This window comes from Petromyzon marinus, chromosome 11, assembly GCF_048934315.1.
Source record: "Petromyzon marinus isolate PM22_M1 ecotype Great Lakes invasive population chromosome 11, UKy_Petmar_22M1.pri1.0, whole genome shotgun sequence".
Lineage (NCBI taxonomy): Eukaryota > Metazoa > Chordata > Hyperoartia > Petromyzontiformes > Petromyzontidae > Petromyzon > Petromyzon marinus.
Genome location: NC_133677.1, coordinates 2,711,741 through 2,724,141, shown reverse-complemented (window position 1 = coordinate 2,724,141; position 12,401 = coordinate 2,711,741). Strand labels below are relative to the sequence as shown.

Genomic DNA, 12,401 nt, shown 5'->3' with positions numbered 1-12,401 from the left:
CTTCTTCTTCTTCTTCTTCTTCTTCTTCTCCTCCTTCTTCTTCTTCTTCTTCATATTGGCTAAAGCCGTATTGATTTAACTTCCATTCATGAGATTTCTAGCTAGCATCGCGAGGAATGGGATCGTGTTCGCGGTGCAAATTGTAGACGTGAGACGAAGCAGCAATGGAGTTAAAATACCCAAACAAGAAGAATTTTAAAAACTCCGCTGCGACGGCACGACAATATTTAACTTGCCATGTGATGAACCTTGCCATGAACTCAGCCGCTGCCCTCAGCAATCCTTCACGCACTACGCCCTGCGCTTCTCAAAACGACAGAGGGGAGCAAGGCGTGGTGGGTGTGACATGAACGGTGTAACAATTGATCCCCCTGCAATCAGACCCTTTCTTATCTACCAGCTTTGTGATGAATTCTCACAATTTTCTGCGTCATCATCTGATTCAGGAATCGGTTATTTTTGTCGTGTTTCATTGTTGCCGTCTACATTTTTTGCGTGAAAATTACGATTCTCGATTTTTTCCCCACCCTCCTCCTCCTCTTTTCGTAATTTTGTCCACTACCTTTGGCCTCATTGTAACAAATAATTTGCATGCGAGTTGAACACGAAGCAGGCTTTCGCGACCAATATTATTCATATTAAAGGTTGTTGGGTTAGATCGCGTAAGTGTAAATGTGTCGAAACCCTCCACCACCCGACAAAGTCAATCAGTAAGGGATGTGTCACGTAAACAAAACTCCAAATTGTTTACTACTACAGCCCACCGGTGTGTTGAAGAGTGAATCCACAACATTTACAATCTAAGTAATTACCATCGAAACGTCGTACTCAGATTGTAAATGTTGTGTATTCACTCTTCAACACACCGGTGGGCTGAAGTAGTAAACTATTTGGCGTTAAGTTTACGTGACAAATCCCTTACTGATTGGCTGCAATTGCTTGCTATTTGCGCACAGCGTAAGTCGGTTATTGTCACGTGCACAACTCGATGTATGAACTGTGAACAATAAGAACCAGGTTTAATGGCCGAACCAAATGATCGTTACCATGCCAACTTGTCTCATTGGCATTTCCTTGTTGTGTCCTGATGGCACAGCTTCGTCCACTCTCATCAATGCAACAATAATGCTCTTTGATTTACCCACGAAAGGATCCTGAAAATGAGGATGTTGAGCCAATTCTCTCGAGGGAGTGCTTGGTTTCGTGTGGGCAGAAACGCGAGTGCCCGGGTAAAACTCACCGAGCACACGACGAGGTGAATACTCAAATCCCCGCGACGGACAGATTCAAGAGCCCAACGTTGTACCCTCACCTCTTGCCCCACCTCTTGCTCAATCCCACAAACATCTGGGTGTACACCACTGCTTTGACGCTCATCTAAAAGTGTGTTGTCCTTCCCCCCCCACCCCCCCCCCTACAACACACACACACCCTCCGAATAGCACAGTTGGCTGCGTACGGTGCGAAAGAAGTTCAACGTACGTGCATACGTCCGGTTGAGATTGGGTGCGTTCCAGCACCGGTTTGGTCGATGGCGCAGAGTTACGGTGCGCATGCTTTCGCTCGTCTGCGTCAGGTGAAAGCTGGGCAGGCGTTACGATTGACTTCATCTTCGCAGCCTTGGACACGTGCAATGCTCTCAGCCCGGAAAAGCAAATGTCTCAACAAGAGTTAAAACAGTAACGCACGTCGAGTTTTTGCTTTCGCAATTCCGTCGACAATGTGCGCGTCCTCCAGCGAGAGGAGAGTCAAGCGGGGCGCCCTTCCAGCGGGTATGTTACCTGCCGCCGACTGTGAACATTCGCACTCGAGTGGGCGACAAGAGAAGCGCCGACGTGGAGATTGACAGTTGCTGCTTAAAGTGATTTCGAAAATATCCAAAAATGACCTAGACTATAAACTAAAGTTATTTTTTTTTTATTTTACCAGGTAAGGCCCACTGAGGTATATATCCATTTTTCGGAAGCGACCTAAACACAAATGATAGCCCAACGAAGTGGCCTATCATCACGTGGAAATATATAACAGCCAAATACTCCAAACGCGTGTTTCTAAACGTGGAGGGAAAAATCCGAGGGAGCCGGATACAAATTCACGCAACCACGGGGAGAGAGACACGCAAACTCCAAATATACAGGCATCAGAGTTGGGATCGAACCCACGTCCACCTACATACCAGGCAAGGTAGTTAACATCTCGCCATCACAGTGTCATATAAATTCACAACCGCTCACATACTGTGTCATATGAATTAACAACTTGCGTTGTGTGACTTGAGAAATTGGGAAGGGAATTAAAAATACAAATTAATCGGTGCCCGGTGGAGAAAATATTCCCATGTCAAACGTCGCCCAGTGGATGATTTCGCAAGAAAACCCACTTAGCGTGTCATCCCCATCATTGCAACTCAACGTTATCGAAAAATATTGCTCTTCTATCACCTCCGATTTAGCACGGTTGGCTACGTACAGTGCGAAATAGTTCGACATACATATTGGACTATGTTACGCATCCTTGACATACAGAGTACATGCATATGTCATTTATGCTTATTAATTGTTAAAGCGATGCGTTATTCTGGTGCACCGGTGACAGTCATTGCAGTTAGCCGTGTTTTAAAACGGCTGATCGATCTGCTTTTTGTTGAATAATTGGGTTGGTTATCAATCTGTCCATGATCATTCAAGGTTGGCCAGATCTGATGCGCTTTGAACGGATTGATGTTGTGCGGGATTAGAATGTCACTCGCGAGGGTGAGTTCATCTGCCCTGGCTGCGGATGGAGGGGAATATAAAATATCTGGCCTCTCCCGATCATTCGATGCGGCTCCACACTCCCTTAACTCCGTCTCCAATGTTAACCCCTCATTATTAAGTCATAAGGTCAAGAGCAAAATGGTCTCAAGCACCATTTATGAGAGAGTATATCGCACTGGATGTTAAATCTGCCGCTTCATGGTGCAACATTGGCAAGTGCGGGATTCAATTCGATAGGAAGCCACTGAAGCAATGCACTTTCAAAATCTAAATTGAAAACTAATTTCTTGAGAACTACTTTTTGTGTTAAGTTTGTTATCCCCCCCACACACACACCTCCGATTAGCGCGGTTGGCAACGCACGGTGCGAAAGGAGTTCAACACACGTGCATCCAACCGTGGCTTAAAACGATCATCCACTGATCTCGAGCAGAAATTACGGAGCAAAACAAATCATGTTGGCAGAGAGAAGCGACTCGCTCGCCGTAGCTGCTGCCGGTTATAGCGACAGTACATTCACACCAGGTACTTGATACCAGACTTCAAGGTCGAAGAGAGCGGAGATGAACTCTGAACTGCAGCCTCGATGCGATACGAGCGTTGTGCATTCGAACGCATCGGTAGAACTCTATGGGAAGTGCAACATTGGGCAAAGGATTCCCCTTCGTGGCGTCGGATAAATTCAATGTTCTCAGCCTAGCAAAGCAATCTTCAGGGGGAGCACGGCGACATTACAGGAATGCACGCACATGTGTCTGTGTGTGTGGGCATCGTCTCGTGCAGATTAATGAGTGTGCACGGTGTTAGTGCCACCACAAAATAGCTCGCATTTCAGTGACACAACAGCAATTGGAGCATTTTCTCACAATGCACATTTTGTCGTTTAGATAGCCCTATATATATTTAAATATTTCCTTTAGCGCTTCAGTGCATTAGCGATGGGGAATGAATCGCCGTGCCACAACGTAACGCCTCTCCTGCATTCCTCCTGATTTATTTTCAGACGGATGTTTCTCTTTCTGTCGTGCCCGCAAAGCCAAGTTTTCTGAACTACACGCAATGCGAAACACCTCGAAAGACGTGCGAGTGTTTGATTTTTTCCTCTCTCCTCTCTCTCTCGTCTCAAGACGTCGTACACCTTACAAGACGTCTCCACGAGCCGTGGGCAATGGGCGCGCTGCGAAGACAGGCAAGAAAATCACGCCGCTTTATTTATGACGGAGGGCAAAGGTCACCGCGTGTCCGCCGAACGCGGCACGCGCTGTTCTCGAAGCGCCGAAACATTCGGTCGCGCAAGCGGGCGGGCGGAGGCGGGGGGGAGAGGTGAGGACCCAGCGCCGGAGTTTGCTAATCGCGGCGCCGCGGCTCCAGCGGCACGACGAAGCGAATCAAAGAGAGCGACGACAAAACGACGACAGATTGTGTGGTGTGTGGGCCACGTCCCGACGGGCCTCCATACCCAGTGGCTCCGCGCTCTCCGCCTCGACGCGCCTGCACACCGCCTTCACCTGGTTCCTCCGCATCGCCTCCCACCTGGCGACCTGCGGAGTTTAAAGAGAGGCGCTTGCTGCTCGCGGCGGCGGCGGTGGTGGTGGTGGTGGGACGGGGAGTGGATGGAAGGAGGAGGCGTACGGTGGGTGATGGTGATGGGGGTGATGGAGAAGCTGTGGTCGACGAGGAATGAGGATTGGGAGACTGTCAGAAATTTCCGAACAAAGCAAAAGCGTTGTTGCTTTTTTTTAGACAACTCTCAAACGAAACTAAACGAGGGAAATGAACGTCTTGCAGGAAAGTAGCAACGAAGTGAATGTTTAGGTCGACAGATGCATAACGTGGGAACGTGACGACGAGCAAATGAATTCCCCTGAATGGAACGTGGCGAATTGTGTGGAGGATGGTGTTGGCGGAGGAGTGGTGGACGATCGCCGTCGTGTGGACGCGAAGTTGTTGCTGCTGCTGCTGTTGTTGCATCGGCGCTGAGCATCTTCAAAAAGGGTCCGCCTGCAGACGGCTCGGCCGGGCTCGGCTTGGCCGCGATTGGCTGAGACGGCGGCGGCGGCGGCGGCGGCGCTCTTTGCGCGTTGCGGGGTCTGCGGGGAGGACCCCTCCCCCGTCCCCGCCCCCGTCACGGCCGTGCGTCTCCAAAAATAAAGAAATCCGAACGGTGAAGAAAATAAATAATTACATTCAAATCCCCTCTCGCGCGCTTTTTTTTCTCTTCTTCAAAACGGACGGCGCGCACCTTCGCTCGCGGAACCCGGCAGCCCAGAGGCCGTCTCTGGGGTAGCGGCGAATCGGGGGGCGGCCGCCCCGGGCCCCCGCTTTGGAGGGGGGGGGGGGTGTAGCGGGGCTTCGACATCATGAGGGGGGGGGGCACACAGTGAGATTTGTCCCGGCCTCCGCAACTCCCTGTAGACGGCCCTGCCCGCAGCGAAGTGGAAATCGAGCGTGAATGCCGAATCAGAATTATTATTATTTTGCAAAAATCCGTTTAAGCTATGAAGCTCTCTTTCACATATGCCGCATGTGGACCTTGGGGCGCAACCACTGTGGGTTGGTCCGGACTCCCATTCCTTAGATATGGCTAAAAAATAGACAAAAGATTGTTGGACAAAAATCATGTTATTTGTGAATATTCAGCAGAGATTTACAAAACTGAATTGCTCACAGAAGGCCCACACATAAAGAGAGGCTAACACTCAAAGCCCCGAAAAAATACAAATCCATTGCCGTACTGCTGCTATTTCCTGGCCACCATCACCTTATGGCCCCAGTTCTGTAACACCTCGGAATCCCTGTCAGTCTACCATCCAAGCACTCAAGAAGCTCCTCAATCCTGCACAAACCTTGAGGTCTCTCGAGATGCAGGGTGATCTGGCCAGTGGAAAATTCCATAGAACTTGCAACACAGAAGCGTCGTATTCCAATTAGCATGCACAGAAGGCAGCAATGTCATATACAACATATTACATTGGCCAATTGCGTGATCGTGCATTGAGATAAGATATCGCTTATGTGAGGGGGACCTTAACATTTGGGACAGAAATGGAACCTGTATGCATGAACACGTTTTTATAGTTAAATTTCTCCTAATTTTAGAAAATAAAAATTGGTACCCGTCACTGGCACGTGAATGATGTTGAGTCGAGGTTTTGTTGTTGTTAAATTCTCCAGTAAAGTACTTGTTCGTTTACTGCAGAGCACCCACGACATTGTGTGGACATGGCCTAGGGCAGTGGCTCAATCAACGAGTTAATTGACCAAGTCCAATCAATTAGTTCATTGGTCAAGGCCCCACTTTCTTTGTTCAAAAAGCACAAAGATTTCCATGCAAATCCAACAACCCCCCTCCCCGCCACGCTTCCCTGTCCCTCATCTTCTCAGTCGCCTTATGGGTGCAACGGTGATTGATTTAAAAATATGTTTGTGGCATCAATTCTAGATTTTTGTGGCATCATTTGGCCGGCAGCCTGACCGTGCGTATGTACGCTTTCGGAATGTCTCTGGGTAAAGAACACGCGGCCGAATGAAATAAAACATAAACACGCAAAAAAACCAAAGCACAGAGCGTACCGCGGCGGAGTGCTTTCTTTAACAACGCCCTTGTCAGTCGTCATACAAACGCGTTCACGGAACCTGGCGCAGATGGAATGAAATATACGCGACGGCTCGATTCGTGGCGCTGCCTGCGAACGCTGAATCCAACCTGAGGGTTGCCGAATAGCCGTGGCGCATTTACGTCATCCTGAGCAGCCTGCCCTGCCCGCGTTGGCTCATTAGCCTCGTAACGTGGGCAGTACCCTTTGGAGTCTTGCCTGTGTGTGTGTGTCGAAGCTCTCAAACAGGGGCGCTCTGACCAGCGCTTAATTATGAGCCGCGTCTGTTTGGGTCAGAGACCGAGAAAAAAACATTTTCACACCCGTAACACCACATCAGGGATATTCCTCTGTATCTCCATGGATGTGGTGATCGCCACGTGCCTACTCCAGTCCTACCAGAGAGCAAGAAAATACTCATTGAGAAATTGAGCCCTCCCTGTGACCCATTTCGTACCGCGAGTAGCCATCCAGAGCGGGGCCGGCATGGTAGTGGAGCGATAGCGACCGTGAGATGGGGAGGGGGCTTCCACACCAACCATACTGTCTGGGTAATGCGTGGCTCTCAGGGCCGTGTTCTCTCCATGGACCGGCGCATGCCTCTCAGAGTGGTTTCGCCGAGTGGAACGCCGTCGTCGCCACGAGGTTAAGGCTCCCAGGGTGCGCCGCGCGCCTTCTCGTCCCCATCCCCTGGCGCCTCACGGCCCGTCTCGTAAATTGTTGCTTTGCACGCAGCAGCGGCTAAGCGTCACGGTGGCTAGGAGATGTTAACTACCTCGCCTGGTATACAGGAGGTCGTGGGTTCGAATCCGACCTTGACGCATGTTGTATATTTGGAGTTTGCGTGTCTCTCTTCTCCGTGGTCGTTGTCGATTTTTTCCGGGTCCTCTGGGTTTTCCCTCCCCATTTAGAACCAACATCACGCGTTTAGAGTAAATGACTGCCATGCATTTCCACGTGATAATGATCCACTTCGTTGATACTATAATTTGTGGCCAAGTCGCTTCTCAAAACGAGCTACTGTATGCAGCTCCGTGGGCCTTACCTGGTGGAATATAACAAGTAGTTTTGTTTTAGTTTAGCTAAGGAGGGCCGTTTGGAATGTCACGTTGCGTGGACGCACCGTGATGCTTTAGGTTGGCTCAGTGTTGTGGTACGAGAGCGATGCTCTACTGATTATAAAGACGGCGCTAGGACACGCGTTAACGAAAGCAATTTATTTAGTTATATATCAGCCTATTTAAGTATCTATTTATTGTTTGTTTAGCGATTTATTTATATCAAGCATCCACAGAGACGGACAGCCACGCAGGCTTCTTTTACCGACTGCACAGATGCAGCGCTTCTTATAAGTTGTATAACATATTGAATTAATTATTATTCATAACTGATGTACATCCTTACGCTATTCTGCAGAATTCCAAAATAATATTCGGCACGTCATTTCAGATGTTTTTTTTTTATATCTTGCTATTTATTGGTCATCTGCCCAATGGCACGTATTTGTTTTATACATTATGGCCGTATTTGATCAAGTTGCATGTTTTCAATACAGTTCTTATTTGTGCAGCGTGTGCGCTAAATTGAAACACATCTGTCGTAAAATTGGCGAGGTCGTCAAAAACAATAGCGGCGGCAGTGACTTCCAGGGTACCCGTGGAACTCTTCCGAGTCCGTCTGCCGCCGAGAGAGAGAGAGGCTGCGTGAGCAGCGGCGCTTCGTGCCGTCGGCGAAGCTGTCCACTCGGATTCGCGTAGAGGCGCTGGGGTGGCCGCGCGCGCGATGCTCGTTTGAGTGCACTCTCTCAACCTGCCAAGGTCACCGTGAGTGTGACGGTGGTGGCACTGGTAACGTGAGTGTGGCTGTGGTCGCACTAACAACGCAGCCTCCCCCCCTCCCCCCACTCCCATTGCCGATGGCACGACGGGCGAACGTAGATGAGATGGTAACGGTGGATTGATCATGACTGGTGGTGATCACGATTATATTATTTGTGTATAGATACCTTTCTATAATATAATTGAAATGCCTGCCCAAAGTGTACCGTTATATGTAAGTGGTAGGCAGTGATATGTCAATGAAGTATTATAAACTATATATTTTTTCCAGACATTTACCTTGCTGGCCGCTATCGAAAAGCGTTACAGAAAATGAAGTGAAACAGCATTTGCAGCGGAGACCACTTCACATTCATAGAATTGCAATATATTTTCTGATATGCAGTATACACATTTTCGCTAAATTGTAGAGTATAATTTCTTTTTTTATTAAGTATAACTTTTGTCCAGAGCAGTAATGATTGCAATGGCTCGGTTTGTTCGCGTGAAATGGACTGTCAAGTTTAACCAGTGGAACCTTTATCAAACGACTAAATTCCTCAGAATGCTCCCGATATCAGAAGCTAAGCAGGGGCGAACCTCATTCGTATTCGGATCAGTTGGCTGAGATACTCCATGGGAATGCCAGATATAGCATGCGCATGGTGTGAGATGGCCGGGAGATGGCTGTGCAACGATGCATTCTTGAATATATCTGTGCAGAGATTTGGGTATCACCCACTCTCATGTTTGGGTTTTCACCCAACACCTTATCGAAAAGTATTCCAGAGTAATTCAATGCAATTATCATAATTCTGTGAGGTTCCATGTAATTTTCACAGCTCCATGGAATTGCAATGACATTTTAATGAAAGGGCATTGCATTTCCCTACCTTGACTGAATTTTTATAGCGCGTTTTCCCAAGCCCATTTATTTTCAGTTTTCTCCCAGTGCCAAATCCTCGTTAATGGAATTGGTCAAACATCTTTTTCCATAGCCCTTCTGCAAAATAGCCTTGCTCTGGTGAGGCTTTCCTCGGTAAAAAAGAGGGCATACTAATTATTCTATTGTGTGGCTGGTTGCATCGATCAACCTGATATGGAATCGTCGCTGGGAGTTTCACTTAAACTCAAACAAAACAACACACTGCTTGGAATGGAATTGGCCAAGGATCCTCATCTAAGATCCTCTTGAATGAAAAAAACCCTTTTAGAATTGGCGAGGCTTTGCTGGAAAAATCTAAGCTTTGAGAAAATAACCCCGCCACTCAACACGCCGGTGTGCTGAAAGTATTAACTAATTGACACGCTTTGTGCACGTTAACAAACCTTACTAGTTGGCTGTGTCGGCTGGTGGTTGGTTATATTTATACGAGCTTCTGCTCACAGTTGCCCTCGCAGCCAACGCCCCAAACACCGTGGCATGGATGGGAAGGAGACATTGTACGTCACTTTGAAAAATGTGTCCGTTTTAAAAATAACTTATTTTGGTCGTCGTTATTGGCATTCCCCCTGGGGCTCCATTGAGACCTCGAACCCTATAGCACCGTGATACAGTTTAGGTTCCAAAAAGAACAGGGATAGGATATTGAGACCAAGGCATGTGCCGTGGCAATATCTTTGTCGAGATAATGCAGAATTTGAGTATTTGTTCAATTGAGTAATGGTTTATGTACACATTGTAGGGGTATAACAATTCACCGCTTATCCTAACCCCCTGATATTCAATCAATTGTCATGATTCAGGGTCAAGATTTTTTAAAATGTGTCTTTTGAGAATTGTGGCGAATGTAGCGGCTTCTAGTGACTATAGGAAGCGTAAATACATCTAAATAAGACATATACAACTTAAAAAAGAACGTCGATTCATAACCGTGCAAATGGATGAATGTACCACTACCTAAATAATCGATATTGGTCAATGTGATCTGTGCTTCGTTCCGCCAGGAATAAATCTCCAGAATTAACCCATTTAATTCTCATCGAATGCTCGCAAACCGCATTTCTCAGATCGCGTGTGGTAGTCTCGTGATCTAAGTTCAAAGCCACGTGGACACTCCCCCCGTTCCACGCGGGTACGGCTCAACCACTCCGCCAAATCTCAGTGGTACCGGCCATCGGCGCGGCGTTAATCCGCCATCGAAATATACAAACATATTTTTAAAATCAATTACGTGGAACGTTATACGCATTTTCTTCTTGAAAATGCATTGGGCCGGGACGCCATTCCAGTCGCGTTCGTGCTAAATGCGTTATGACACTCGTAACGATATTTGTCATTTCCTCTTCATGACCGTTGACATTGTGCGCCGGCGTAATGGCTAAATTGCCACGTGTCATTGACTCGGGTGCAGCCTCCTCCTCCTTCTCCTCCTCCTCCTCTCGCCAAAGAAGCGGCGGCTCGGGCAGCATTTCGTGGATGTTGGCGTCGGGGTTGGTGATGGATTTGATTGCCACGCTGCGTGCCACGAGAGGCGGCCTCGACAGCGATCGCGTGCACAACAGAGAGAGAGAGAGAGCGAGAGAAGGAGACGGCCGAGAGAGCGACAGAGAGAGAGAGAGGGGGGGGGACCTGGAGGAGATTCACAACTTGCCTCCCCTCCTCTCCCCTGCACGGCCCCGCGCCATTGTCGTATTTTTTTTATCTTTTGCATTTCTAAAAATAGAACGGCAGCGGTAGGAGCTTTGGTATTTAGCATAAAAACAACATGTTCCGAATCCTTGCACCGCCGCTGAGCTCTCTAGATGCACGGGCAATAAACAATAAAAAACACACGATGATTTAAATAAAACCATTCAGTTTCGTTTGCACACCATAAACGTATACATTATACGAACGAATGCGTAAACAAAAGGAATAGCGCACCCAGTTCTGCTAATCGACGTTTAAAATATACACACAGGGCTTGTTGCAGTTATTCATGCAATAATCTAAAAGCGCCGCCTTTTTGTGATAGCTATCGATAGTTGTGCACACACGCGGGCAAACATTTTCATATTGAAAAAAAAAAACCTCGAACAAAAGCACATCGTTATCGATGAAATATTCACTGCACCGTTTAAAAAGAATCTTCTCGCCTCTGTACCCGAAACAACGTATTTTTTTTCTGCAAGAGATATTGGGTGCCGTGCTCCGGGGGTGGCCGGGGTGTCTTGAGCGCTCTAAAAATAGCAGCGCCGCGCACGATTAGCGATGCAGGAAGAGCACTCAAAGCACATTACTCATGCTACAGCTGGTGTACAACACACCAACGCCCTCCCGCCTTCCCCTTATCAGGCTCGTCCGAGCCACAGCTGTATAATGCATCGTTGCTCCGAATGATCACAGCCGATAAATAACTTCTTAGCCCCGCGCAATGCTCGATGGCATGAGTAGCGCGCGATTAATTAAAACTAAACGATAAAAAACATTTTATTTATATTTTACCGGCAAAGGCCGACTGAGCTATAGGGCTCTTTTTCAGAAGCGACCTGGCCACAAACGATAGCTGCACGACGTGGCTTTTCATGTGGAAATGTATAGCAGCCAATTACTCTAAACGCGTGATGTTCATTCTAGCTGTGGAGGGGAAAACCGGAGGACCCTGAGAAATATCCACGCGACCACGGGGAGAGAGACACCGCAAACTCAAAATCGACAAGTGTCAGTGTCTGGATAGAAGTCACAACCTCCTGTATACAAGGCGAGGTAGTTAACATCTCGCCACCGTGAATTGCAAGCCTGGATGCATAATTTTTTGTTCATCACGATCGCATGATTTCGAGGCGACGTTAAAATTTGAAAATATTTTAATCGTTAATCAACGGCTGGCTGGAGTCTTTTGGACGGAGGTTGTGTATCACGTATGCCGTATAAACTCACACGTTGTCAAAACGAGTGGTGATCGACAGAATAGTTGGTTGGAATGTCAAATAATGACTCCCTTACCCGGGAGAGCGGCACTGAGTCTCAACACGTGATCAGGACGATCCTCGATGCATCGGGCATTGTTTGGCCAATTCCTTTGCCGAGCGTTTGATTCTGTGAGCGGCGAATTTAGTTCTCAAACGGATTCCCATGCACAACAAGGAGGCAACTATCCAGAGCTCCTCACAGATACAGAAGGACTCTTCTTGTCTGCGGAAATATCTGGGATCGATATCGCGGATCCTATTACCCGTGGGGGGTTATCCGCGATTTTACTCCTTCTTGTCCGTGGGGTAAACAAAACATGAAGACCGCAGGTGTTGCG

General features: G+C 47.8%; 1 protein-coding gene across 1 annotated transcript in view; it reads right to left on the bottom strand.

Annotated features, from left to right (window-relative positions):
• LOC116941353 (A-type potassium channel modulatory protein KCNIP2-like) overlaps positions 1-4,698 on the bottom strand; it is a 130,369-nt gene extending 125,671 nt beyond the window's left edge. The window contains exon 1 of the mRNA XM_032952389.2: positions 4,216-4,698. Coding sequence (XP_032808280.1) covers positions 4,216-4,279 — 64 coding nt within the window. The 5' untranslated portion in view covers positions 4,280-4,698. The remainder of the gene's footprint in view (positions 1-4,215) is intronic.
• Between the last annotated feature and the right edge of the window lie 7,703 nt (positions 4,699-12,401).